Genomic DNA, 24,564 nt, shown 5'->3' with positions numbered 1-24,564 from the left:
ATGGTTACCTGGTCGTTAGGGAGTTTCTTCTCTCCGTTGACCCCCTGGAGAAGGACCGCCTCCTCGTTGTTTTCACTCTTCATCTCCACCACGATGCTGTTCTTAGTGGACTTCTCCTTGGTGCTGCAGGAGACACACCAGCACAGTAAGGACCAGGAGGTTTCAGTAGAAACCCCTCAACATATGAACATATCTGACCTGATCCTCCTTTTCATCGATCCTGTGTGTTCAGGTTTATTCTAGTCTAGATCTACAATTATGTGCAAGGCAAAACAGAGGGATAGGGTAGGATCATAATTCTAATTCTACATTGTTTAACTAATCTAAATGTACTTCAGTTGCCAGAAGGCAGAGGGCATTAGTGAGTATTTAACCAGCAGACGTACAGGTCCTGTTTCCCAGACCGCCCATAAGGAATCTTGCCCTTCTTATACAGGAAGTAGAGAACGCTCCCCAGGATGGCGAGCAGCAGCAGGCAGATGATGATGACGGCGATGATCACTCCACTGCCCTCTGGTGGGGGAGAGACAGAAGTGCAGGCACAGGTGAGCAGCTGGATCTCGTGGTGCGCTGGGATTGGTACAGAGGCCAGCCGCGGGAGTGAGCAGGTGAACAAAGCAGCAGCGAGCCGGAAATGAGTGAGACATCAAACAGGAGTGTATGACACCTTTTAGGAGCGTGGAGCATCGTACAGGACTGGGTGACGTTGTGTGTACGTGGCCCCATACAGGCAAGTCTTCATACGTCACTGTGTGGCATTTAACCCGTGTGTAACTCAGGTATGTTTGCGCACTACAGAGTCCGATCTTTCAAACATGGTAGCATGCACAGGTGAGGAGGAGGATGATGATGAACGGGTCGACAGTCTCTGAGGTTGATTGCTCAAGTCTGTTCTCATCAGAGTGATGATCTTCACTAGGGAGGAAAGATCATCCTAAAGCAGGATTCTTACCGGACACAGCTAGGGAGGAGGAGGAGGCGTGGCGGAGGGAGGGAGACAAGTAAGGAAAGAGAGATGGAGACAGGGGGGGTGAAGGAGAAAGTAACCTAAACTGACAGATAAAGAGGCGGGGCTGGAAAGAGAAACGTAGAGAGAAAGAGGGTAGAGAGGGAGATGGATAGATAAGGAGAGAGAGAGAAATAGAGAGGGCGAGGTGGGCGCGCAGGGCGGACTGAGGCTGTGAGCGGGCTGGCTGTGGAGGGGGGGGGTCTGTGTGAAGCAGCTTTCTAAGCATGTGTGTGCCAGGCCAGTTACATCATCCACAGGCTGCTGCTCATACAAACCTTTTTTTGCATTCTTCTTAGGGAGACCTGTAATTGATGAGGCTGAGACATAATACAAACGGTTAACTTTCTACGGTTAGCATTAAACAGTTAGAAAATACACAGTTAGCTTCAGATATCCAGCCATGCACTGTTAGCTTTAGACAAATAGCCACAGACAGCTAACTATACCCTCCTCCTTCAGATGCCTAGCTACAGACGGCTAGCTATACACTGTTAGCTTTATACAGTTCGTACAGTTACAGAGGTAGTTTCAAACAGACCCTTACCTCTGAACCCATACTGTAAACAGACTAATAGCACCCACCACTCAGCACTCATGAGTAACTAATGTGTATACTCTCCCAGAACCCACACACGTCAAACTGAGGGATATAGGGGCCATGACAGGAGCTCTGGACAGAACCAGAACCACAAGCAGATGGAGAGAGAGAGAGAGAGAGAGAGAGAGAGAGAGAGAGAGAGAGAGAGAGAGAGAGAGAGAGAGAGAGAGAGAGAGAGAGAGAGAGAGAGAGAGAGAGAGAGAGAGAGAGAGAGAGAGTGAGTGAGAGAGAAAGAGAGAGAGAGAGAGAGAGAGACAGAGAGACAGAGAGAGAGAGAGAGAGAGAGAGAGAGAGCACGAGAGAGAGCACAAGAGAGAGAGCACAAGAGAGAGAGCACAAGAGAGAGAGCACAAGAGAGAGAGCACAAGAGAGAGAGCACAAGAGAGAGAGCACAAGAGAGAGAGCACAAGGGAGAAAGCACAAGAGAGAGAGCACAAGAGAGAGAGCACAAGAGAGAGAGCACAAGAGAGAGAGCACAAGAGAGCAAAAAGGAGAAACAGAAAGAAAGAGCGAGAGAGAGGGAGAGAGAGGGATTTCCTGGCATGACGAGAACAGTCTCTGTTCTAATGAGAGTCAGGAGACTGGCTGAGAGCACTCAGCCCGTCAGCTGCCTTCTAAAGTTACACCAACACTGTGTGTGTGTGTCCAGCTAATGTAAACACTTATCCAGTTTCACAACAGCAGGGAATCAACGGTGTCTTAATCTCTCGTATTCTAATCTCTGAGTACAATCCCGTATCACCCCAGATTAATAAAACAGATTACATAACCCCCCCCTGGGGACACCACCAGCTGTAGTTTCTCACAGCCCAAAACACTTCTAACCACTAATTGCAGCAATTATGTGGAGGCCGAGGACTGTGGCAGGTTTAATCAGCCCCCTGCTTTTCATCCCGACTCTGCCATCAAAACCTACTCAAGCTGCCAAACTGGCCAAGGCTCAAAATCTCATCTCATCCCTTCTCCATGATCTCTCTTCCCCCCTCTACCCCTCTCTTTCCCCCTCTTCCTCTCTCTCTATCTCTCTCTCTCCCTTCCCTCTGTTTCGCCCTTGCCCTCCCTCGCCCCTTCCTGTCCTCTCTCTCTTTCCTCCAATCTGCCTGCTCCACTAGACCATAGCTGGGAGGAAACCCGTCAGCCACAGATTGCAGACCATTATCTTGAGTTCTCAGAGAGAGGCAGTGTGATTGGTGTGGGATTGCTTTAACGCAACAGTCTAACGACCCCAGCCTCACAGTCCCCTCCAGTGAGGGAGACCTGCCATGGCAGTGCTCTTTTCCATTCTAGACCACAGCCCTGTTCTTTAGGAGGTAACAAGGCCATGCCAGGCTACAGTCCTGTTTGGTAGTATCTGAAAAGGCCATGCTAGGCTGCCAAATGCTTGCCTACAGCCCTGTACTGTAGGAGCTAACGCAGCCATTCCAGGCTACTGTCTTACCTGTGGTGGTGATGGTCGTGGTGGGGGGCGCTGGGGGGGTAGTTTGCAGAACTATAAACAGTGAGAATGGTTATGAACGCACAGGGACAGACAGATGCAGGCCTGACAGATGGAGGCCTGGTGTTGACAGTTTAGTAGTTCTACATTGTTCCTGACTAAGGAAGAGAGGAGAGGTGTGTAGAGGAAAGGAGAGAAGAGGAGAGGGGACCTCAAAAACTCACTGGCTTTGATCCTGAAGACCTTGCTGTCGTTGCCCTGGACACTGGCAGCGTGGCAGTGGACAGTGAGGTCAGAGGTCACCTTGACACTGATCACGCTGGTGACCTCCTCCTCAGTCTTGTTGTGGGTCACCCCCTTGAGAACCTGACACACACACACACAGATAGAGAAAGAGAACAGTAGATTGAATCAGAATATAAAGGTGAATGTGCAACGATGAGCACCCCCTTTCTCTTTTCATCTCACGCCATGAACAAATCAAAGAAAGGGGTTTTAAAGTAATGATGGCATCAGAGTCTATATGGAACTGAATCTAGACCAGGGGGGCAGTGAAGCTGGAACCACACAGAGATGGCTATCATGGATGTGGGACTCAGTTCTCCGTGAGCTCCTTTAACAAATCCTGGAAGCCACCATCTCTCCAGGGAGCAGAGGCGAGGCAGACCACAGCAGGGGTACCTGGGAGTCGGAGGCGGTCCAGGTCAGAGTGGGGGTTGGGTAGCCCTTGGCGTGGCAGCTGAGGGTGACTGACGCGTCCACGCGCTCCTCCAGAAGAGTCTCTGTCTCCTCTGTCTTGCTGATGACTGGGGGGCCTGGAGGGGGAGAGGGGGGATGGGGAGTGGGGGGAAGGCAAACATGTACGGTTATGGCATCAGATCAACAGTTTTGATCAGGTTGCATGTCTTTGATCTGTTCAGACCCTCCAGAAGTAGAGGATGGAGGGCAAGCCCTGGACATAGACCGTATCACTCCTTACCCTGGACAAAGACACTTATCACTCCTTACCCTGGACATAGACCGTATCACTCCTTACCCTGGACATAGACACGTATCACTCCTTACCCTGGACATAGACACGTATCACTCCTTACCCTGGCCAAAGACATGTATCACTCCTTACCCTGGACAAAGACACGTATCACTCCTTACCCTGGACAAAGACACGTATCACTCCTTACCCTGGACATAGACACGTATCACTCCTTACCCTGGACAAAGACATGTATCACTCCTTACCCTGGACATAGACCGTATCACTCCTTACCCTGGCCAAAGACACGTATCACTCCTTACCCTGGACATAGACCGTATCATTCCTTACCCTGGACATAGACCGTATCACTCCTTACCCTGGACATAGACCGTATCATTCCTTACCCTGGACATAGACCGTATCACTCCTTACCCTGGACAAAGACACGTATCACTCCACTGGTCTCCAGGTCCTCCAGGGTGGGCACGGTCACCACACACACGTACGTGCCACTGGTGTCCAACTCTGCCTCCAGCTTCAACACGTGCCCTTCTGCTACCTGCTCTCCATTCTACACACACACGCAGACACACATATCAAATTTCCCAATCCGAGTGTGTGTGTCTGAAGTGTGTGTGTGTTGCTGGATGGCCCACCTTGAACCAGACAGTGTGTGTAGGCAGGGTGGAGAGGGCGTTACAGGTCACTGACACAGCATCACCCGTCTGAACTACAGTGGTGTCCTTAGGGTCTAGCACAGCAGGGTCTAAAACTACACACACACACGTAGACACGCACACACAAACGCACACACACGAGTTAGCATCTCTGACTTCTACCTGTTGACAACAGCAGTGTGCAACACATGGACACCCGCCACAACTCTTGAATGTAAAACAAGCAGACTCTAAAAACAAGCGGGCCCTGCACCAACTCACAGTTGACGAACAGCTCCAGCTGGCTGGTCATCTCCTCATACGTTTCCAGATCAAACGACTGACACGAGTAGTTGCCGTTGTGTAGCCTCTTCACATCATGCAGGACCAGTGGGGTTTCAGTGAGCAGCTCCTTCTGCAGCACAGACAAATCAAGCTGAGTCAGCTTCACACACACGTCCACACACGCGGGCACACACGTATACACATGCATCCGCACATACACACACACACACACACACAAACACGCACAAGCACACACAAACATGCACACAAATGCAGATAGACATGCACACAAGCACACACACAACATGGCAAAACGTCAAGGCAGAGACGCGTCATCCTGAACATGGGTGTTGTCTACTTGCCTCGTTATGAAAGAAGGTTATGGATGGTTGGGGGTACCCATTACCCTGGCAATGGATCTCCACAGTGTCACCTTGTATGATAGGTCTCGTGGGAGACTCCACCCACATATGGACTTCTGTGGAGGGGTCTGGAAACACAAACAGTCACACACACAGGCAGCCACACACCCACACATACATGCACATAAAGTAATGTTAACCCTCTATACCCCCAGCATACAGTAATGTTAACCCTCTATACCCCCAGCATACAGTAATGTTAACCCTCTATACCCCCAGCATACAGTAATGTTAACCCTCTATACCCCCAGCATACAGTAATGTTAACCCTCTACACCCCCAGCATACAGTAATGTTAACCCTCTACACCCCCAGCATACAGTAATGTTAACCCTCTATACCCCCAGCATACAGTAATGTTAACCCTCTATACCCCCAGCATACAGTAATGTTAACCCTCTATACCCCCAGCATACAGTAATGTTAACCCTCTATACCCCCAGCATACAGTAATGTTAACCCTCTATACCCCCAGCATACAGTAATGTTAACCCTCTATACCCCCAGCATACAGTAATGTTAACCCTCTACACCCCCAGCATACAGTAATGTTAACCCTCTATACCCCCAGCATACAGTAATGTTAACCCTCTATACCCCCAGCATACAGTAATGTTAACCCTCTATACCCCCAGCATACAGTAATGTTAACCCTCTATACCCCCAGCATACAGTAATGTTAACCCTCTATACCCCCAGCATACAGTAATGTTAACCCTCTATACCCCCAGCATACAGTAATGTTAACCCTCTATACCCCCAGCATACAGTAATGTTAACCCCCTATACCCCCAGCATACAGTAATGTTAACCCTCTACACCCCCAGCATACAGTAATGTTAACCCTCTACACCCCCAGCATACAGTAATGTTAACCCTCTATACCCCCAGCATACAGTAATGTTAACCCTCTACAACCCCAGCATACAGTAATGTTAACCCTCTACACCCCCAGCATACAGTAATGTTAACCCTCTACACCCCCAGCATACAGTAATGTTAACCCTCTATACCCCCAGCATACAGTAATATTAACCCTCTACACCCCCAGCATACAGTAATGTTAACCCTCTATACCCCCAGCATACAGTAATGTTAACCCTCTATACCCCCAGCATACAGTAATGTTAACCCTCCTCTATACTCACAGTGGACAGTGATGTTGATGAGCGCGCTCTCAGTCATCCGGCTCCCCCCAGGTACCAGGTAGGTGACCTCACAGTAGAAGGAGGCGTCCTTGTCACTCTTCCTCACCTGCAGCTGCAGCTCACTGTGCACCGTCACCAGCCCACTGGACTCCACCGTGTTCTGGGTCACAATCTCCACCTCTGGACGCACACACACACACACTACTGAGGAATCTGTGGGAGTTTGTGTGTGTATGAGTGATTGTGTGTGTGTGTGCATATGTCTGAGTGTCCGTGTGTGTTTATATATGTGTGTGTGTGTGTGTGTGTGTGTACCCACCACCAGGTGTGTTCTGTAGGGGAGTCTGGTTGCGGTACCATTTAATGTCAGGTTTAGGGTAGCCATTCCTCACCTCACAGCTTCCTATCTGTAGCACAGATAAAATAGAACAGAACTGAATATCATCAAATATATGTTATTCCCCATTAGGGCAGTACAGGGAAAACTAAAGTGCTGGGTAAGGGTGTGTAGAGGTATGCCTATGGTGTTTGTATTAGCCTGTGTATGGTATGTAGCAGTGTATGAGTGTATTGTGTGTGAAGGTATGGTGTGCATTGAAGTGTGTGTGCATATGGTAGGTGTTTTGTGGTGTGTGTGGTATCTATGTTTATGGTGGTGTTTGAGTATTGGTGTGCATAGAGTGTGCAGTGCTGTGTGTTTGCAGGGGGGGGGGGGGTATGGTGTGTGTGTGTTTGTGTGTGTATGTATACTGTGTGTTTACCTTGGAGGGATCCTCTTTAGTCACAGATATCCCAGTTTGCTCTTTTTCAATTGAAGGAAACTCAGGTGTGGCTGGAAAGGAACAATTAGTGACATCACGATCACAACAATGACATCACATCCAAACGGTGACCGTGTACTGATGTCATACGAGGACTCGCTCCTGACCCACGTCAGTCTGAGCCCGTCGCCATACCAAAGACTCGGAGGCGCGTGCGTCCGGTGTCGCTGTCGTCCGTCAGACTCCTGACGTCACAGACGTAGTCCGTCTCGTCCCCCAGCTGCACGTCTCTGATGGTCAGCACCACCTCCACCTCGCCGCTCAGCCCGGTCCTGCTCACGTTCATGCGGCCATACAGCGGCGTGTCCCGCTCTATCACCTCCACAGTGCTGTCCCAGTAGTAGATCCTCTTTCTCTCCTCGCCCAGAATCTGGGGGGGGAACAAACACACGTAGATATATATATATATGTATTTCAACACGATGTGTGTCTGCATTTGTGTCTCTGTGTGTGCGTATGTGTAGGCGTGTGTGTGTGCATGTGTGTGTGACTGACCATGTACCAGTGGATCATCGTGCCCCCCGTGCCCTCCTCCGACGAGAACACGCAGGAGATCTGAGCCGTGTCTTTCAGGAGGACCTCCACTCTGTCCTCCACGGAAACCACCATCTTGCCCCGCACTGCACCGAGGAGGGAGGGAGGGAGGGAGGGAGGGAGGGAGGGAGGGAGGGAGGGAGGGAGGGAGGGAGGGAGGGAGGGAGGGAGGGAGGGAGGGAGGGAGGGAGGGAGGGAGGGAGGGAGGGAGGGAGGGAGGGAGGGGAGACAAATGGAGAGGTGGAAGAGAGAAGGTGAGGAATAGAGAATGAGAGAGAGAGAGAGAGAGAGAGAGAGAGAGAGAATGAGAGAGAGAGAGAGAGAGAGAGAGAGAGAGAGAGAGAGAGAGAGAGAGAGAGAGAGAGAGAGAGAGAGAGAGAGAGAGAGAGAGAGAGAGAGAGAGAGAGAGATGGATGGATGGATAGAAAAGAGGAGGGAAGAGGGAGAAAAAGAAAGAGACAAAAAAAGTTTAAAAGTAATCTGGTGAGTTGGAAAACTTTTGGAATAATGTATTGAATGACACTTCTTCACGACACACACACACACCAACACACACACGAGGGCTGATGATGATCTTAGACAGCGAGGGATGCTATGGCAGGAATCCGATCAGCCCACCCATCGCTGCATTAGAGAGCAGCATTCCAGCCTGTCGCCCTGCAGTGGAAGAAAGGCTGCTTTGACCAGCAGCACAGAGGACCTCTGTTCCCCCCCCAGTCTCTCCGGGGCTCCCCCTGGGAGGCTCCATACCAGGAGGGGAGAGGTGAGAAGGAGGGGCAGTATGTCACTCCCACCCTAGTCTCCAACCCTAGTCTCCTTCCCTAAGTTCCAATCCTGGTCTCCTTTCATAGACTCCTACACTAGACTCCTACCCGAGCCTCCTGCCCTAGACTCCTACCCTAGCCTCCTGCCCTAGCCTCCTGCCCTAGACTCCTGCCCTAGCCTCCTGCCCTAGACTCCTGCCCTAGACTCCTGCCCTAGACTCCTGCCCTAGACTCCTAACTTGGAAGGAGTATGTGGTGCAAGACCATCAAGACAAATAAATTGTTTGGCACCAGCTATGTGTGGATACTTCTGACATGTATAAGTGGGATTAAACAGACTAAACTACACCCATCAAAACACTTAACTCCAATAAGAGTGCCTGTTTCCTTCCATTGTCAAGTTCAGAGACAAATAGACAAGCTGTTGGTCTCAGACACAGCCGGTATACACGTCCTAATTGGCTGTGATGAACTGGGAGGATTGTGGGGGCCAGTCAAAGCCCCTTTGACAACAGTAGTGATTATCTCTAAGTGGTGACAAGCAGAGGACTGTTATTACAGACACAGACTTCATCCTGGGGGTGGGGGAAAGAGAGAGAGAGCAAGAGGAAGAGCCAGAACGATTGAGCGTGAGAGAGACAGAGAGACAGAGAGAGAGAGAAGCTGGTGTCCTGACCAGAGGAAGCCCTATCACAGAGCTTTGATCTCCTAATAGACACAACTCTTGTCTGCCCCTCGACTTCACAGTTTCCTCAGGGGAAGAATCCAGACACACACACACACACCGCTCTTTGTGTTTTTAAGCACTGTGGACGTGGAGAGGCTGACCTGTCGACTTGTCGACCCAGCATTAGTCATCACACACTCTGCAGCTGCTAGTGGACACACGCACACACACACACACACACACGTGGCGATTTAACTGCACATCAAAGGAATGATGCTTTACAACAGGACTTAAACTAGGATTGTAATTTTTCATCTGTGGAATGCTGCTATCTGTGTTCTTCGTAATCAGCGCTATGTCAGTCAGACATGCATGTCCTGACGCAGAGAGAGAGAGAGAGAGAGAGAGAGAGAGAGAGAGAGAGAGAGAGAGAGAGAGAGAGAGAGAGAGAGAGAGAGAGAGAGAGAGAGAGAGAGAGAGAATATCCTAGCTGTGACGTAAACTGCGTATAGGCACAGGCTGGGTGTTTGCATAGCCGTCTACTCATTTATCACCTTCCTGCTCTCTACAGAACATCTGAAGACACACTATCAATATTTACATTTTGTGGCTTCTGCTCGTGATTGATTCAGACTGGCTTCTACCATATTCTCCTCTGGTGGAGAGAGAGAGATAGAGAGAAAGGGAAAGAGAGAGAGAGAGAGAGAGAGAGAGAGGGAATAAGGGAAAGAGAAGGGATAGAAGAAGAAAGAAAGAGAGAAAGACAGAGAATCAGAGAAAGACAGTGAGAAGAAAGCTTTCCCTGATGTCAAATCAATCCGGTCATGAACCCATTTCGAACAGCGGATCGTCATCAATTACTGCTCCTATCAGATCAAACTGTAATAAGACTTCAGCCCAGCATACCACCAGTCAGCTGGCCAGCCTGCCAGCCACCCTGCCAGCCAGCCAGTCAACCAGCCAGTCAACCAACCAGCCAGTCACCCGGCAATGCCCGCCCACCAGAATCAGCAATTCCTGCAGACAGGACAGGCCTAGGATGGGATGTTTCCATACATGGCGACCGGGCTTCCATCTCCCGGTTCACCGTGGAAATCCCTCGCTTGTCACAGCTCACATATAAGAATAACAGGCCTATCAAGCCTGTTGCCCCCGGCGATGCAAAACGGTCCAGTTCCAGAGCAGCCCTGATGACTGGGACCAGGAATAGCAGCAAGCCCACTTCTGATCCGGGCCAGAGCCTGGGAACAGGGGGCTGGATGAGACCGGTCTGGACGGGGGGGAGGTTGGATGGGGGCGCAAAGAAAAATAAGTACATTAGAGGGAAAGAAAGTGTATGAGAAGGATAAAGAGGTGGGATAGAGCGAGAGAGAGAGAGAGACCAGAGAGAGACCAGAGAGAGACCAGAGAGAGACCCAATAGGAAGAGTTATCAAAAGACATAGTTCTAAAGGAAAGCTGGCACCAAGAGTTTATGATCAAGAGAGCATCTTTAAAAAGTGCTGTTGTAGCATCTGACCTTTAAAGAGATTCATCTTTCACCAGGACAGGGAGCTGCCTGCCTGCCTGGCTGGCTGGCTGGCTGACTAGCTGATTGTTTGGCTTGCTGGTTGACTGACTGGCTGGCTGGCTGGCTGACTAGCTGATTGTTTGGCTTGCTGGTTGACTGACTGGCTGGCTGGCTGGTTGGCTAGATGGATGGATGGCAGGAGGAGACAAACCCAACACTCTAGATCAAAGGTCGACTCTCTCCAGGGTCTGAGGTGAGACAGATCATCCATCTCTCCATGTGTCTCTGTCAGCATCTCTTTCATGCCCTACTGAAGACGTCAACACAAATGTGAACATCTAGCTGTCAGACTGTCGTTCATCACATCAGCTCTGCCAACACACACCAAACAGACTGAGAGCTCCTTTAATCAGGGCCATCAAAGGCCACACACAGTCTCTCTCACACACACACACATGCAGACACATACACACACAGAACCTCCTTCACTCACACATCTACTCTAATCCATGTCTACAAACAGGAGAGACGTTCATCGAGCATGCTGGGACGACAGCCTCAAAGACAGCTGGGTACTTTGATCACCAGCGCTTGAAAGCTAACGAGCACCAGGCCCCTTGAGACACGGATCCTACGCTAACTAACATCTTACGATGCCTTACAAGGATTCATTTGGACAGACGCATATGTAATGAGCACCACAACGAATACCTCATTCATGCTTAACGAGTGTCTAGCTATCTGGCTACTAGCCAGCCTCGCTCCATGATTCTCTTTGATGGTCGAGTTTTACTGGTCACCATGTCTGGTCGCTGTGACTGGTCGAGCTTGTTAAGCTGAGAGGGAGGGGATCCCTGTAAGGGACTGTGGAGGGTTGCTGGGTGGGATAGGACAGGATTGGGCGATGCTGTCTGGTTGTGGAGGCTACTTGGTTGATCCAGGAGAGATAGAGGTACAGTAACCCTAACACTGGAGCTGTGACACGCGTGTACGGCTTCCATGTTTTGTCAGCGGACTGACTGACGGGTAGCAGCTGCACTAGGTGCAAGAGGCCCACACATTCCCACCATGCCCCAGGCTCCGGAGAGAGGAAAGGTCGTCTGCTCCCCGCGACCCAGCTCATTCACCCCTCCCCTGAGGCAACTCCTGCAAAGCTCCCCTGGGCTCCAGCCTCATATGCCAGTGATTCATCATGGCTGGCGCGGGGGTGCGGGTGGGTGGGAGGTGGAGGGATGAAGGGATGGAGGAGAGAGGGAGGACAGGGAAGGGTGTGAAGAAGATACAGTAGAGGAGAAGAGGAGACCCCACACACACCCCAGAAGACACCCATGTCCTCCTCCTCCTCCTTACTGAGGCTAGGGCCTTCATCCCTCCATCCATCACACGATCCCAACTGACAGGCCTCTTCAGGAACCCCCCCCCTCATCCCAACAGAAGATACTTGGTTCCCCATGAGTCCTGACTCTCTGTGAGCTGGGGCCAAATTCCCATGTCCAGCTCTTTGACTCATAACATCCCCCAAAAATGGAAATAAAAACAAAATGTCTGACCTGCCAGAGCAGAGGCAGTGTGACTTAAGAAAGGGAGAAAGAGTCACCGGGCTTCTTATCCCAACCCCGCACAAACTCCCGGCCACAACTCTCCTGCCCTCCACCCCCCCACCCCTTCCTCAGCCTGCTCCCAGGACACAACCATCCCCCTCCCCCTCCATCCTCTTTCCCACGTTCCTCGCTAGATCTTGGGCCTGGCCTTAAGAAGGGCCCCTCTGTGAACGCAGGAAAAGAAGAAAAACAACATCAACAGCAGCAGCAGCAGAACTGAACTATGGGAAAAGGAACGTCGGGGACAATATTTTCGTGCTGAGGTGATGACGGAGGGGGAGGGTCATGTGACGTGCCGCCAGGCCTCGGTGGCGAGGGAGGATGGTGCTCTGCTGCCAGCGCTAAAGATAGACTCCCTTCCGGCCGCCCTGCCAGGCCGACCAGACAGGAGGAGGTATGAGAGAGAGGCTCCATCCTTGTATGGTTCAGCTGCACCCCCCCCCCCCCCCCTGCCCCGCACCCCAGCCCTACACACGCACTCAGGCCTGAGCGGAGGGGGAAATGAAGACCGGCACGAAGAGTGGTACCGGGTTCAAGACCAGACACACTGCTGTATATACGCACACACACACTCCAGGTACACACACAGGCATACACACACCTTAGGTCGTGCAGAATGTGCTTCTGGCTGGAAGACTCAAAACTGAAAGGAAACAGAATCACATTTGTGTACCCTTCATCATGACCTGCAGACGAGACTACGCTGCCAATCACTCGGGTGTGTGAGAGACAAGTGGAGACTGGGCAGATACAAAGGTGTCTGCCACTCTGCCACTCTGCCAGCGCTCAAAATAGTCTCAGCAGGAATGTAACTCAGTAACAATGGGGGTGAAACTGCTATTAAGGTCTGGATAATGAACTGCTGAGTTAGACTGACATATGACTGAATAGAATATACTGTACACTTATACTCATATATGTATATAGACAAAAAGAGAGAGAGAGAGAGAGCAAGTTGGAAGGAAAGGAAAAAACTGACCCAGAGACACAGGATAAAATTGACGAGGTCTTAGACAGCATTAGCTTAAAAGGCCGCTAATGTCTTAAGCACCCTGGATCAGCAAAGACTACTTCCGCGAGCTGCATCCATTACTTCCGCGAGTTGCATCCATTATTTAAACAGGAGAAAACATTGGGGATGAAAGCTATTTGGGACTGATAGGCATTTTCTATGGAGCCTGTGTAAACAAGGTTGTGTGAAGCCTGCGTTAGTAGTCTGCATGCAAGCACACAAGCCAGGACTCAGTGTCTTCTAGCCAGAGTAGAGGTGGAGAGGACAGCTGTGGGGACGGCTGTTTGATAAACAAGTTCTTGGTGGGATATGCAACAGTATCCAACACCAGTTGTGGACAAACCCCTGTGTGTGTGTGTGTGTGTGTGTGTGTGTGTGGCTGTGGGTGTGGGTGTGTGTGTGTGCGTGCGTGTCTTAAGGGGTAAGTGGGGTGAGATCTCCAAGGAATATTTGGCATCTCAGAGTAACGTGGCTGTCTGGATAAGGTGGTTCTTCTGGAGCACCATAAACACCTCGACTACAGCCATGCATGTGTGTGTGTGTGTGTGTGCCTGCGTATAGAAAGATAGCTAGTGAGTTTACTGTCTATAGCCCCATATTTCACTTTTGGACAGGGGTCAGTGCTCCACAGTGATTGGCTACGGAGTCCGTTACGACAAGATGATGAGCAGTTCCACATTCCACCCCTTCTGACATTCTACCGCTTCTGACGAGCACATACAATGAACAGACAGAATGAACAGAACTTGTAGAATGTGCGAGTGGAATGTCCAGGAGGAGGTCTGGGTGGACAGGGTGGACGAGCCCTGTGGCAGGGGGGTCTCCTCTCTAAGCCCCGCGGACGGAGACGAGCGCCTTTGCTCACGTCGTCAATCATGTCCGAGGAAGAGAGAGGGCTGTGTGCATGTTGGACTCCCAGAGCAGAGGTCAAGAGGCTGAGGTCCACACAAATCCCCCCAGATACAGACAGGAGCTGCAGCGTCCTCAACACGTACCATGGAGGCGTCTCTCCAGACTGGACTCTGGACTCTCCAGAGTCTGTCTGTCTTTCCCTCAACATCGTTCTCTTCCTCTCTGTCTTTCCCTCAACATCGTTCTCTTCCTCTCTGTCTTTCCCTCAACATCGTTCTCTTCCTCTCTGTCTTTCCCTCAACATCGTTCTCTTCCTCTCTGTCTTTCCCTCAACATCGTTCTCTTCCTCTCTGTCTTTCCCTCAACATCGTTCTCTTCCTCTCTGTCTTTCCCTCAACATCGTTCTCTTCCTCTCTGTCTTTCCCTCAACATCGTTCTCTTCCTCTCTGTCTTTCCCTCAACATCGTTCTCTTCCTCTCTGTCTTTCCCTCAACATCGTTCTCTTCCTCTCTGTCTTTCCCTCAACATCGTTCTCTTCCTCTCTGTCTTTCCCTCAACATCGTTCTCTTCCTCTCTGTCTTTCCCTCAACATCGTTCTCTTCCTCTCTGTCTTTCCCTCAACATCGTTCTCTTCCTCTCTGTCTTTCCCTCAACATCGTTCTCTTCCTCTCTGTCTTTCCCTCAACATCGTTCTCTTCCTCTCTGTCTTTCCCTCCCCATGTTTCTCTCGCTTTCCTTCTTCCCCTCTCTTTTCCTCTCTCTCTGTCTCGCCTTCCCTACCCGACTCTCTCTCTCTTTCCCTCTTCAGTTGTGACATTTAGTTTAACCTCCGAAAATCAGAAGCACATGCATCATCTTCTACCCTCCAGCTGGATTCCACAGACACACTGTACAGTACAGAACTGGATGTATGTGTGTACATGTGTTGTGTGTGTATGTGTGCATACAGTATGTGTGTGTATGTGTACAGAACAGAATCAGATCAGTCTCACAAGGAGATCTTCCCTTGCTTGTTTCCTCAGCATTCCACTTTGGCAGCAAGTTTCTATACACATTTCCATGTTCACTATACACACTACAGTCCCTCTCCCATGGGTTTGCTCCACTGGACATGACAAGCCTCAAGAATGTCTCCCTGAAAACCCGACCCCACACCATCTCTTCCTGTGGCTGCTTCCGATACATCTGTAGCTACTTCCTGGCTCTGAGCCCATTGGTGAGAACAAGGCCCCCGTCCTGTGAGTGTTTATGCTACTGTAGGATCGACCAGCAAACTGCCACCCCCCGCGTTTCCTACTAACTAATGGGGAGCGTGTCAGAAAACGTTGCATCCTGGCAATGTTTTTAAGAGATAAAAGCCTGATAATGGATCGAAGCAGCTGCCCCTCCCTCATTCATCTACCTGTGGGAGATCGTTCTTTCGCTGTCGGGAAGGCGGCGTGTGTACAACATGAGGAGGGTCAGAGTGGCTGACAGAAACAGGAGAGCTCACACACAGAGCAGGAGAACTTAGGTGGAAACACAGAGAGAACGTTGACATTACAGTCCTGTAGAACGTGGTCTTCAACCCTGTATGTTCTAGAATGTTTCCCTGCTCCAAAGCACCTGCTTTTGTCAGGCTTCCGTTGTCCGGCTTCTGCTTGATATCATTCATTTGAATCAGGTGTGTTAGGGCAGGGAAACATCTAGTACAGGACAGTAAGCTTGAGAACTTGGGTTGAAGACCACTGCTGTAGCACACACAGAGACAATGACCACATAAGCGAAAGAGAAAAGGGCCTACATTACAGTACTGCATGAAACACAGAGAGAGAGGCCTACATTACAGTACTGCAGGACACACACAGAGAGAGAGAGAGAGAGAGCCTACATTACAGTACTGCAGGACACACACAGAGAGAGAGACACACTGCTGTATATACGCACACACACACTCCAGGTACACACACAGGCATACACACACCTTAGGTCGTGCAGAATGTGCTTCTGGCTGGAAGACTCAAAACTGAAAGGAAACAGAATCACATTTGTGTACCCTTCATCATGACCTGCAGACGAGACTACGCTGCCAATCACTCGGGTGTGAGAGAGAGTGAGAGTGAGAGAGAGAGAGAGAGAGAGAGAGAGAGAGAGAGAGAGAGAGAGAGAGAGAGAGAGAGAGAGAGAGAGAGAGAGAGAGAGAGAGAGAGAGAGAGAGAGAGAGAGAGAGAGAGAGAGAGAGAGAGAGAGAGAGAGAGAGAGAGAGAGAGAGAGAGAGAGAGAGAGAGAGAGAGAGAGAGAGAGAGAGAGAGAGAGAGAGAGAGAGAGAGAGAGAGAGAGAGAGAGAGAGAGAGAGAGAGAGAGAGAGAGAGAGACATACATTACAGTACTGCAGGACACACAGAGAGAGAGAGAGGCTACATAGTTAATGCTCAGACAGGTTGAGCAGGAGCTACTGAGGTGGCGTGGGGCCAAGATCTGTTCAGGAGTCATGAGCTAAGATGAGGTTTCTACACAAGGCTCTTCATGTGATCGCTAACACCAATGGGCACAATATTTTGATGATGTCATTCAAATCATCACAGAACAAAAACATGTTTGTGTGTGTGTGGAGTTTGTGTCTGTGTTTGTGTGGGGTTGGATACGTGTGTTTGTGTGTAAGAGGTGGGGGGTACATGTGTGGGTTGGTGTGTGTGAGGGTGGATGGGGGTGGTGTGTGTGGGTGTGTGTGTGTGTGTGGAGGGGGTGGGAGTGTGTGTGTGTTTAACTCCAATCTCTCATTGTACTTGTGATGTGTGTGTGTGTGTGTGTATACAGCCACATTATCTGATGACCGCAGTATTTATATGAGAGGCGCTGAGCCAGATACTTTACTACATCGACACCCACAGAGACACAGGAATGTGTGTGTCCCACAGCTCTAAGAGCCCGAGCATCACCTCCACAGCTCTTGGAGGTCAGACAGGAAATAAAATATTTAATTAGGCTCACTGCGGAAGACCATATTAATCCCTGAAACAGAGCAACAGCAGCTCTTAGTGTCTCTGCAATCTGTGTGTAGACAGTGGAAATAGTCCACTAACAGACCCTCTGTTTCCAAGCAGCGAGCAGCACGCGGGTAGGGTTTTGTTCCAGCACGTTTGTTTGGTTACAGTATTCAGCAGCATGCAAACAATGTCCTTCTATGGTCTCACGTTTCCTTTTCAGCAGAGTGATATCGTCATGATAAACAAACCAATGTTAATCTAATAACAAATGCCCGAAACAGACGCAGGGGAGACCACACGCATGAAGCAAGACTTCAGATGTACTCTGGGGCGCTAGCGAGCATGAACGGATTTCTTCCTACAACAACATTTGATTGGACGACAAAGACACAGGGTACTCCTGTTCTGAGCAAACAATGTATTCATTTTAAATGTAAGGTCTCAGATGTCCGAAACAGGTTGAAATGTTAACCTTACGGACTGTGAAGCACAAGAGTATTCCGTTAATGTGTTGGCAATGGGCATATCGCTGTCTTGTTGATAGATGTCTCTCACACACACCATAGATCATGGACCTATCATATACTGTATTTGACACACACACATCCATGAGGTCTGTCAGTGGTGTCAGTTTCAAGCCACTACCAGAGAGCCCCTGGTCTGGAATGGTGAAAATGTTTCCTAAGCCATGCACGCCAGGCAGGACACCCTCTGTGAACCAATCAAGATGAGCTTCCTGTCAAGGAGAGTGACATGATTGGACAACTGTCTGGCCCAGGGCCAATGAAGAACATCCTATGGTTGACAAGAAGGAACTCATAGCGGCTGTGTGGGGAAGAGAAGGAGGTCTTTGTCTGGGGCAAAATCCTTTGTTTTCCTAAACTCTGCATGGCCCTCTACCCAAAGCAGTACAGTGGAGGACCTGTGTGCTCTGACAATATGGCTCATGACAAAATGGCAAAACACATCCAACAAACACACCATTTGATGGGGTGAACTTCCACCTCACGGACTGCATGGACATGTGCATTTACACTGCCTGGAATTATGTTAGCAGAGTTGTTTGAGACAACATTAAAGGCAGAATGCAAAGTTGATTTAATTTCATGAAATAAAGCCCCATTAGCCATGATGTCTGCTTCGTTTCCTCCATGCAGTAATGTAACTCTCCTCTTCTAAGTCCATTTAATGCAGCTATTAGTGCTGCTTTCTCACACCAGAAAAGTGCATTCTGGGGAAAATACTGAGGGTGACCAATCACAAGCCATGTAATCAATTTCCCCCCCGTCTCCAAAGGGACAGACGATCCGTTTGTTTTATAACACAGTTCAAAGGAGAACCATAGCAGGGGAGGAGATCCAGGAGATCTACAACAACCCCACGCTGAGTTCACTAACTCTCCTCAGAGCGAGCGGTTCCCGGATCTGATTGGCTGCGATGGATGACATTGTTTCAGAGAAGAGGCAGAGAGCATGCGGAGCAGTGGGTGAATCATCCAGAGCAGCAGAACATAGCTGGATGTCCCACGTCTCACCCCGTCACCAGCTAGGCACGGCGGAAGGCTGGAGGTGTGTGTGTGGGGTACTGACACTAGCTACCAGCTATTCCACAGGGCAGTTGAATTCCAAGTGACGCGGTAACCATTTACGCCTTCCAACGTCATGGGGATTTTTGTCGAGGATTCAAAACATCCTTGCCAGTTCAATTAGATTTTATGAACTTCACAATGGTCTACAATTTGCCTACGTTTTCCTAAGTGATACCCAGTTCCATAGCTAGTATTCTGGCCCTCACACTGTTTGTTAGATATCAGTAGAAGAACCCATGCAGGGAGGGTTGGCTAAGTGAATAACCCTGACACACTAACTGGTTTAAACAAGCTCCTTGGTCTCCAGACAGGCAGTACTGTACCAGCAGAGAGAAGAAGAGGTGGGTGGGGGGGGGGGGTCGAGAAGGGTGAGGTGAGCAGGGTGAGGGGGTGAGGACAGTGAGGAGGGTGAGAAGGATGAGAAGGAGCACAAAGGGTCAGGGGGCAAACTGGAGCTGCTACAAGATAAAGACTTCAGTAACACAAGCTCCCCCTGGCTGGCCTGTGTGCGAGTGTGTCTATGTGCACGTGTGTGTGTGTGTGTGTGTGTGTGTGCGCATTTGTCTGTGCAGCTGTCTGCCAAGCTAACTTCAAAGGGATTCAGAAGAGCGATGTTGACAGCCAAGGTAGAGTCGGTCAGTCAACATCCACACTCTCAAGCTCCTGCTCTACCTGGTCCCGTGTTCCACACGTGTCCAGCAGATGGGAAGCAACAGTCTAAAGACAACACAGCACCCATACTGTAACTTCCACGTTCCTCATCATACAACATCAAGTCGGTCTGTCATGGACTCAATGTTGCAAAGAACACTGAGAACGTCCACAGTGAAACCATCTGAAATCGCAAAGTAGAGCATGTCTTACTGAAGTACAGCTTCATCTCTCAGTGAAGTTTAGCAGCAAACATGTTGCATTGTTGGTTGGTTGTCAGCCATCAGTAGTTGTTTGGGCTGCAGAACAATCAAGCTGTTGTATTCCCAAGGGCTGAGCCTTCTGGCACAACAATGGCATTTTAACAGAGGAAAGGGGCACATAATGAGAAGTTATCTACTTCCTTGATCATATAATAAACATTTACATGGTTGATGGAGTGGCTCCCAGCACAATTTGGGACGTTTTGCTCTTAAAACTTTATCAGCTGATAATGTCATTGGTTAGAGCGGGGTTTGTATATGTTGTCTGTGACAACATGGATGCTGACGTCAACAGTGGAGGTTTCTGGAGTGTTACGCCTTCTTCCTCCAACTGGTGTGGCCTCCTCCCTCTTAACTCTCCCCCTCACTCCTCTCTTTTCTTCCTCTCCCTTTCTCAGTCCCTCTCTTTCTTACTCTCCCTCCCCCTTTCTCTTGTCTCTCCCTGTTCCTCTTGCTCTCACACTGTCTTCCTCTCCTGCTCTCCCTCACTCTCTCCTCTCCTGCTCTCACTCTCTCTCTCCTCTCCTGCTCTCCCTCACTCTCTCCTCTCCTGCTCTCCCTCACTCTCTCCTCTCCTGCTCTCCCTCACTCTCTCCTCTCCTGCTCTCCCTCACTCTCTCCTGCTCTCCCTCACTCACTCCTCTCCTGCTCTCCCTCACTCTCTCTCTCCTGCTCTCCCTCACTCTCTCCTCTCCTGCTCTCCCTCTCTCTCTCCTCTCCTGCTCTCCCTCACTCTCTCCTCTCTCCCTCACTCTCTCCTGCTCTCCCTCACTCTCTCCTGCTCTCCCTCACTCACTCCTCTCCTGCTCTCCCTCACTCTCTCCTCTCCTGCTCTCCCTCACTCTCTCCTCTCCTGCTCTCCCTCACTCTCTCCTCTCTCCCTCACTCTCTCCTGCTCTCCCTCACTCTCTCCTCTCCTGCTCTCCCTCACTCTCTCCTCTCCTGCTCTCCCTCACTCTCTCCTCTCTCCCTCTCCCTCACTCTCTCCTCTCCTGCTCTCCCTCACTCTCTCCTGTCCTGCTCTCCCTCACTCTCTCCTCTCTCCCTCACTCTCTCCTGCTCTCCCTCACTCTCTCCTGCTCTCCCTCACTCACTCCTCTCCTGCTCTCCCTCACTCTCTCCTCTCCTGCTCTCCCTCACTCTCTCCTCTCCTGCTCTCCCTCACTCTCTCCTCTCTCCCTCACTCTCTCCTGCTCTCCCTCACTCTCTCCTCTCCTGCTCTCCCTCACTCTCTCCTCTCCTGCTCTCCCTCACTCTCTCCTCTCTCCCTCACTCTCTCCTGCTCTCCCTCACTCTCTCCTCTCCTGCTCTCCCTCACTCTCTCCTCTCTCCCTCACTCTCTCCTCTCTCCCTCACTCTCTCCTCTCCTGCTCTCCCTCACTCCTCTCCTGCTCTCCCTCACTCTCTCCTCTCCTGCTCTCCCTCACTCTCTCCTCTCTCCCTCACTCTCTCCTCTCCTGCTCTCACTCACTCTCTCCACTCTCATTCAAACCTCATAGGAGGTCCCCCACCAGGCAGCCAGTAACAGCCCCAGTAAAGGTTAATAGCGTAGAAGATCAATTCCACACACAGGACTGAGTTTGATGAGTCAGGTGGGGGAGAGAGAGAAAGAAGGGGTGGAGAGAGAGGTGAGTGAGGAGAAGAGAGAAAGACAGAAGAGGGCATGCACTTCCTCACCTTTCCAGCAGCTTTTCCTATCTGTCTGCTAGAGCTCAAATAGTAGAGGAGAAAGAGAGAAGAGGATCTTCCTTTCTTCAGGGACTGAAGCGGAGAGGAAGCATGTGAATAGACACACAGTCCTCAGGGACTCCAATCACACACAGAAAACAAAACCTCAGAGATCACCACAGACCCTCACACACTACTACAGATGCTCACATCTCTCCAAGGATCACCACACAGCTCCACATATCAGTACAAATCTCCACACGTCCACAGATCTCCCTCATCCCTCACTGATCCCACAGAGACACATGTTGTTCTGGCCTAATCCAATCAGAGCCAATCACAGGCCCTGAACTGTGGAGGGGCCTGTCAGGGCAGAGATAGATAGATAGAGAGAGGCCTACATTGCAGTACTGTAGAGACAGAGAAAGAAAGAAAGAAAGAAAGACATAGAGAGAGAGAGAGAGAGAGAGAGAGAGAGGAGGGAGGGGAGGGTTAAAAGTAGAAAGAAGGAGGGATAGAGAGATGGATGGAAATGAGTCGAGAGGACGTAAGAGAAAGAAGGGAGTAAAATGGAGAGAGGGAGAAGAATAAGGAGAAGGAGAAAGAGAGGGAGGTAGTGAGGAAGAGAAAAGAAGAGAGTGGGGAACAAAAACAGAGATAGGTTTCGGGAATCTCTGGAAAAGCCGTGTCAGTGACAGAGATTCTGTGGAGTTTCAAAAAATGTCCTGTCCATGTTTCAGAGGGATCTGGATACAGGAAGACTAGTTTCAACAACCATGAATTTACCCCCAACAGGAATCTAACACACCTCTCAGTGATGCAGCACAGGAACAGAGTGCTTCCCGAGTGCATCTTGTCCTAGAGTGCGTGTGTCTGTGTGTGTGTGTGTGTGTGTGTGTGTGTGTGTGTGTGTGTGTGTGTGTGTGTGTGTGTGTGTGTGTGTACTGGAGTGGGTGGAGCATTGAACACGTAAACACACGCCACAGAGAGTCTGCTTAGACAAATGGGTTTTATTACTGGAGCCTGGAGATAGAAGGCCATGTGGCTCTCTGAGTGCCTGTGTGTACAGTGTGAGTGTGTATTTGTTTTCTGTGTGTAGGTACAGTATATGTTGTTTGTGTGTCCATTTGTCTCTATAACTGATCCATGTCTTTATGTCACTGCATCCATTTTATGATCACCATCACAATAATCTGGGAGAGATATCACACAGTGACAAGAAGGACCAATCTCTGCAGAGAGGGAGCCAACAGACTCCATGTATTCAGAAGATCATCCCTTTTGAGTCCTTCTCTAAATAAATAAAGCTTCGGTGGCAGTATTCCACCTACACACCTAATGGTCACTTCAACATGAAGACAGCAGCACACCAGGAGAAGAATGAAACCTCCACTGGATGACTGGAGGTTCCTCTTGGTCCTCATGAGGCATATAAGCCCCATTGTCCCTCCAGCCAGGGTGGTACAGGCTGGGCTGTGAGGCAGGGGCTTCCCTGGCACTTTGGAGGTTGTGGGGGTTTAGAGGCTTGGCTTGGAGGCGCTCTAGTGGTTAAAGGTTTAGGGTCTTCCACCCGGAGCACCTCATTATCTGTCAGCTGTGAGGATGGGTACAAGGAGGGTTTTGTACACGCTAACAACTCCTCTCTGGAACAGTGGTCTGGAACACACATCCCCCCAACCCTTCCCTTCCACCACCCCCTGCAACCCCCGCCCCCCTCCCTCCCTGCTTCCCTCCCTCCCGCTGCCTCTCCCCTCCCTAGGCTCTAAGAGAGAATGCCCTTCAACTGCGAGACCTCTTTGTGATGCCTTCGCCCTTTGACCCTTGATTGGCTGATGTCACAGGAAGTGAATTCTGTCCTTATCAAAGGTCATGGTGGGTCTAGAGCCCTTTCCTCCAGAAGCTCTGCTTTGATCCCTCCTGTGAGAGGAGGAAAGGGGATTTCTCACACAGAGAGAGAGAGAGAGAGAGAGAGAGAGAGAGAGAGAGAGAGAGAGAGAGAGAGAGAGAGAGCGACAGACAGACAGACAGACAGACAGACAAATAGAAAGAGTAAGAGAAAAGAGAGAGAAAGAGGGAACAAGTACGAGCTAGAGAGAGCTTTCTAGAGAGAGAAAAAGAGAGCCAGATAGAGAATGACCGAGAGAGAGAGAGAGAGAGAGAGAGAGAGAGAGAGAGAGAGAGAGAGAGAGAGAGAGAGAGAAAGAGACAGAGAGAGAGAGAGAGAGAGAGAGTTAGTTAGAAAGTTAGAAAGATATATAGTGAAGTCCTTGGGACACTGTCCAGACCACAGCAGCGCTCCCTGGGTTCTGATGACCAGCGACATTAAAATATTTAGATAAGAGTCGTTAAAGCTCTGTCCCCAGAGACACCGAGGGAACACTGGAACTGCCGGCCAGCCAGGAGCAAACTGGTGTCCTGGCAACAAGGCAGCTCTGGAAGCTGTTCCCCTGGCTGCTGGGCTGGGTAAGAGCCAAGCTGTCTTTTGACCAGAGCCCCAGACTGTGCTGTGGGGAGCATGGAGAGAGTAGCTGGTGTACCTTGACTCCCTCTCTGAGGTGGGCTCGGATGTGAAGGAGAGGACCAGGGGGTCATTGGGGGTGTACATGGGGAGATGAGGGGTGTGTGTCAGAGGGAACTTTGGTATGGTGCGTTAGTGGAGGAGAGTGATTCAATCAAGCTCAGACCTGACCCACCCCAACAGAGGAGAGAGTATGAGGTGTAGCAGGCAGACATACTAGACATAGAGAGAGAGAGACAGAGAGAGAGAGAGAGAGAGAGAGAGACAGGGAGAGAAGAGAGAGAGAGAGAGAGAGAGAGAGAGAGAGAGAGAGAGAGAGAGAGAGAGAGAGAGAGAGAGAGAGAGAGAGAGAGAGAGAGAGAGCAGGGGGAGAGAGAGAGCAGGGGGGAGAGAGAGGGGAAGGGATAAGAAACAAAGGCAGGAGATTAGAACAACAAAGGAAGGGTTAGCAAGGTTAAAGGGGAAGAGACAAACGAGGGAGAGGTGAGAGAGGAGGAAAGTCAAGAATAGAGAGAGGAAGGATTGGGGGAAGAGTGGGTCGTCAACCCATGTGTTTAAACAACACATACAACTAACAAAAATAGAAAAACAGGAAAAGAAATGCTTTAAAATGTCAAAGGC

The 24,564-nt window shown here is 50.2% G+C and overlaps 1 protein-coding gene across 2 annotated transcripts in view; it reads right to left on the bottom strand.

The window, feature by feature from the left end:
* The window catches only part of mcamb (melanoma cell adhesion molecule b), a 29,544-nt gene that overhangs the window by 2,842 nt on the left and 2,138 nt on the right, over positions 1 to 24,564 (bottom strand). The window contains exons 2-16 of one of the 2 annotated variants that reach the window (XM_084674976.1): positions 7,846 to 7,970; positions 7,486 to 7,720; positions 7,291 to 7,361; positions 6,849 to 6,936; positions 6,530 to 6,709; positions 5,322 to 5,449; positions 4,957 to 5,089; positions 4,675 to 4,790; positions 4,451 to 4,589; positions 3,724 to 3,857; positions 3,267 to 3,408; positions 3,046 to 3,096; positions 1,285 to 1,326; positions 387 to 513; positions 9 to 123 (exon numbers count right to left, since the gene is read on the bottom strand). In XM_084674976.1, coding sequence (XP_084531102.1) covers positions 9 to 123; positions 387 to 513; positions 1,285 to 1,326; positions 3,046 to 3,096; positions 3,267 to 3,408; positions 3,724 to 3,857; positions 4,451 to 4,589; positions 4,675 to 4,790; positions 4,957 to 5,089; positions 5,322 to 5,449; positions 6,530 to 6,709; positions 6,849 to 6,936; positions 7,291 to 7,361; positions 7,486 to 7,720; positions 7,846 to 7,970 — 1,826 coding nt within the window. The remainder of the gene's footprint in view (positions 1 to 8; positions 124 to 386; positions 514 to 1,284; positions 1,327 to 3,045; positions 3,097 to 3,266; positions 3,409 to 3,723; positions 3,858 to 4,450; positions 4,590 to 4,674; positions 4,791 to 4,956; positions 5,090 to 5,321; positions 5,450 to 6,529; positions 6,710 to 6,848; positions 6,937 to 7,290; positions 7,362 to 7,485; positions 7,721 to 7,845; positions 7,971 to 24,564) is intronic. The other variant, XM_084674977.1, reaches the window with a different exon arrangement.

This window comes from Hypomesus nipponensis, chromosome 15 (genome assembly GCF_054491055.1).
Source record: "Hypomesus nipponensis isolate SF chromosome 15, ASM5449105v1, whole genome shotgun sequence".
Classification (NCBI taxonomy): Eukaryota; Metazoa; Chordata; class Actinopteri; order Osmeriformes; family Osmeridae; genus Hypomesus; species Hypomesus nipponensis.
This window is presented reverse-complemented; position numbering and strand designations above follow the sequence as displayed.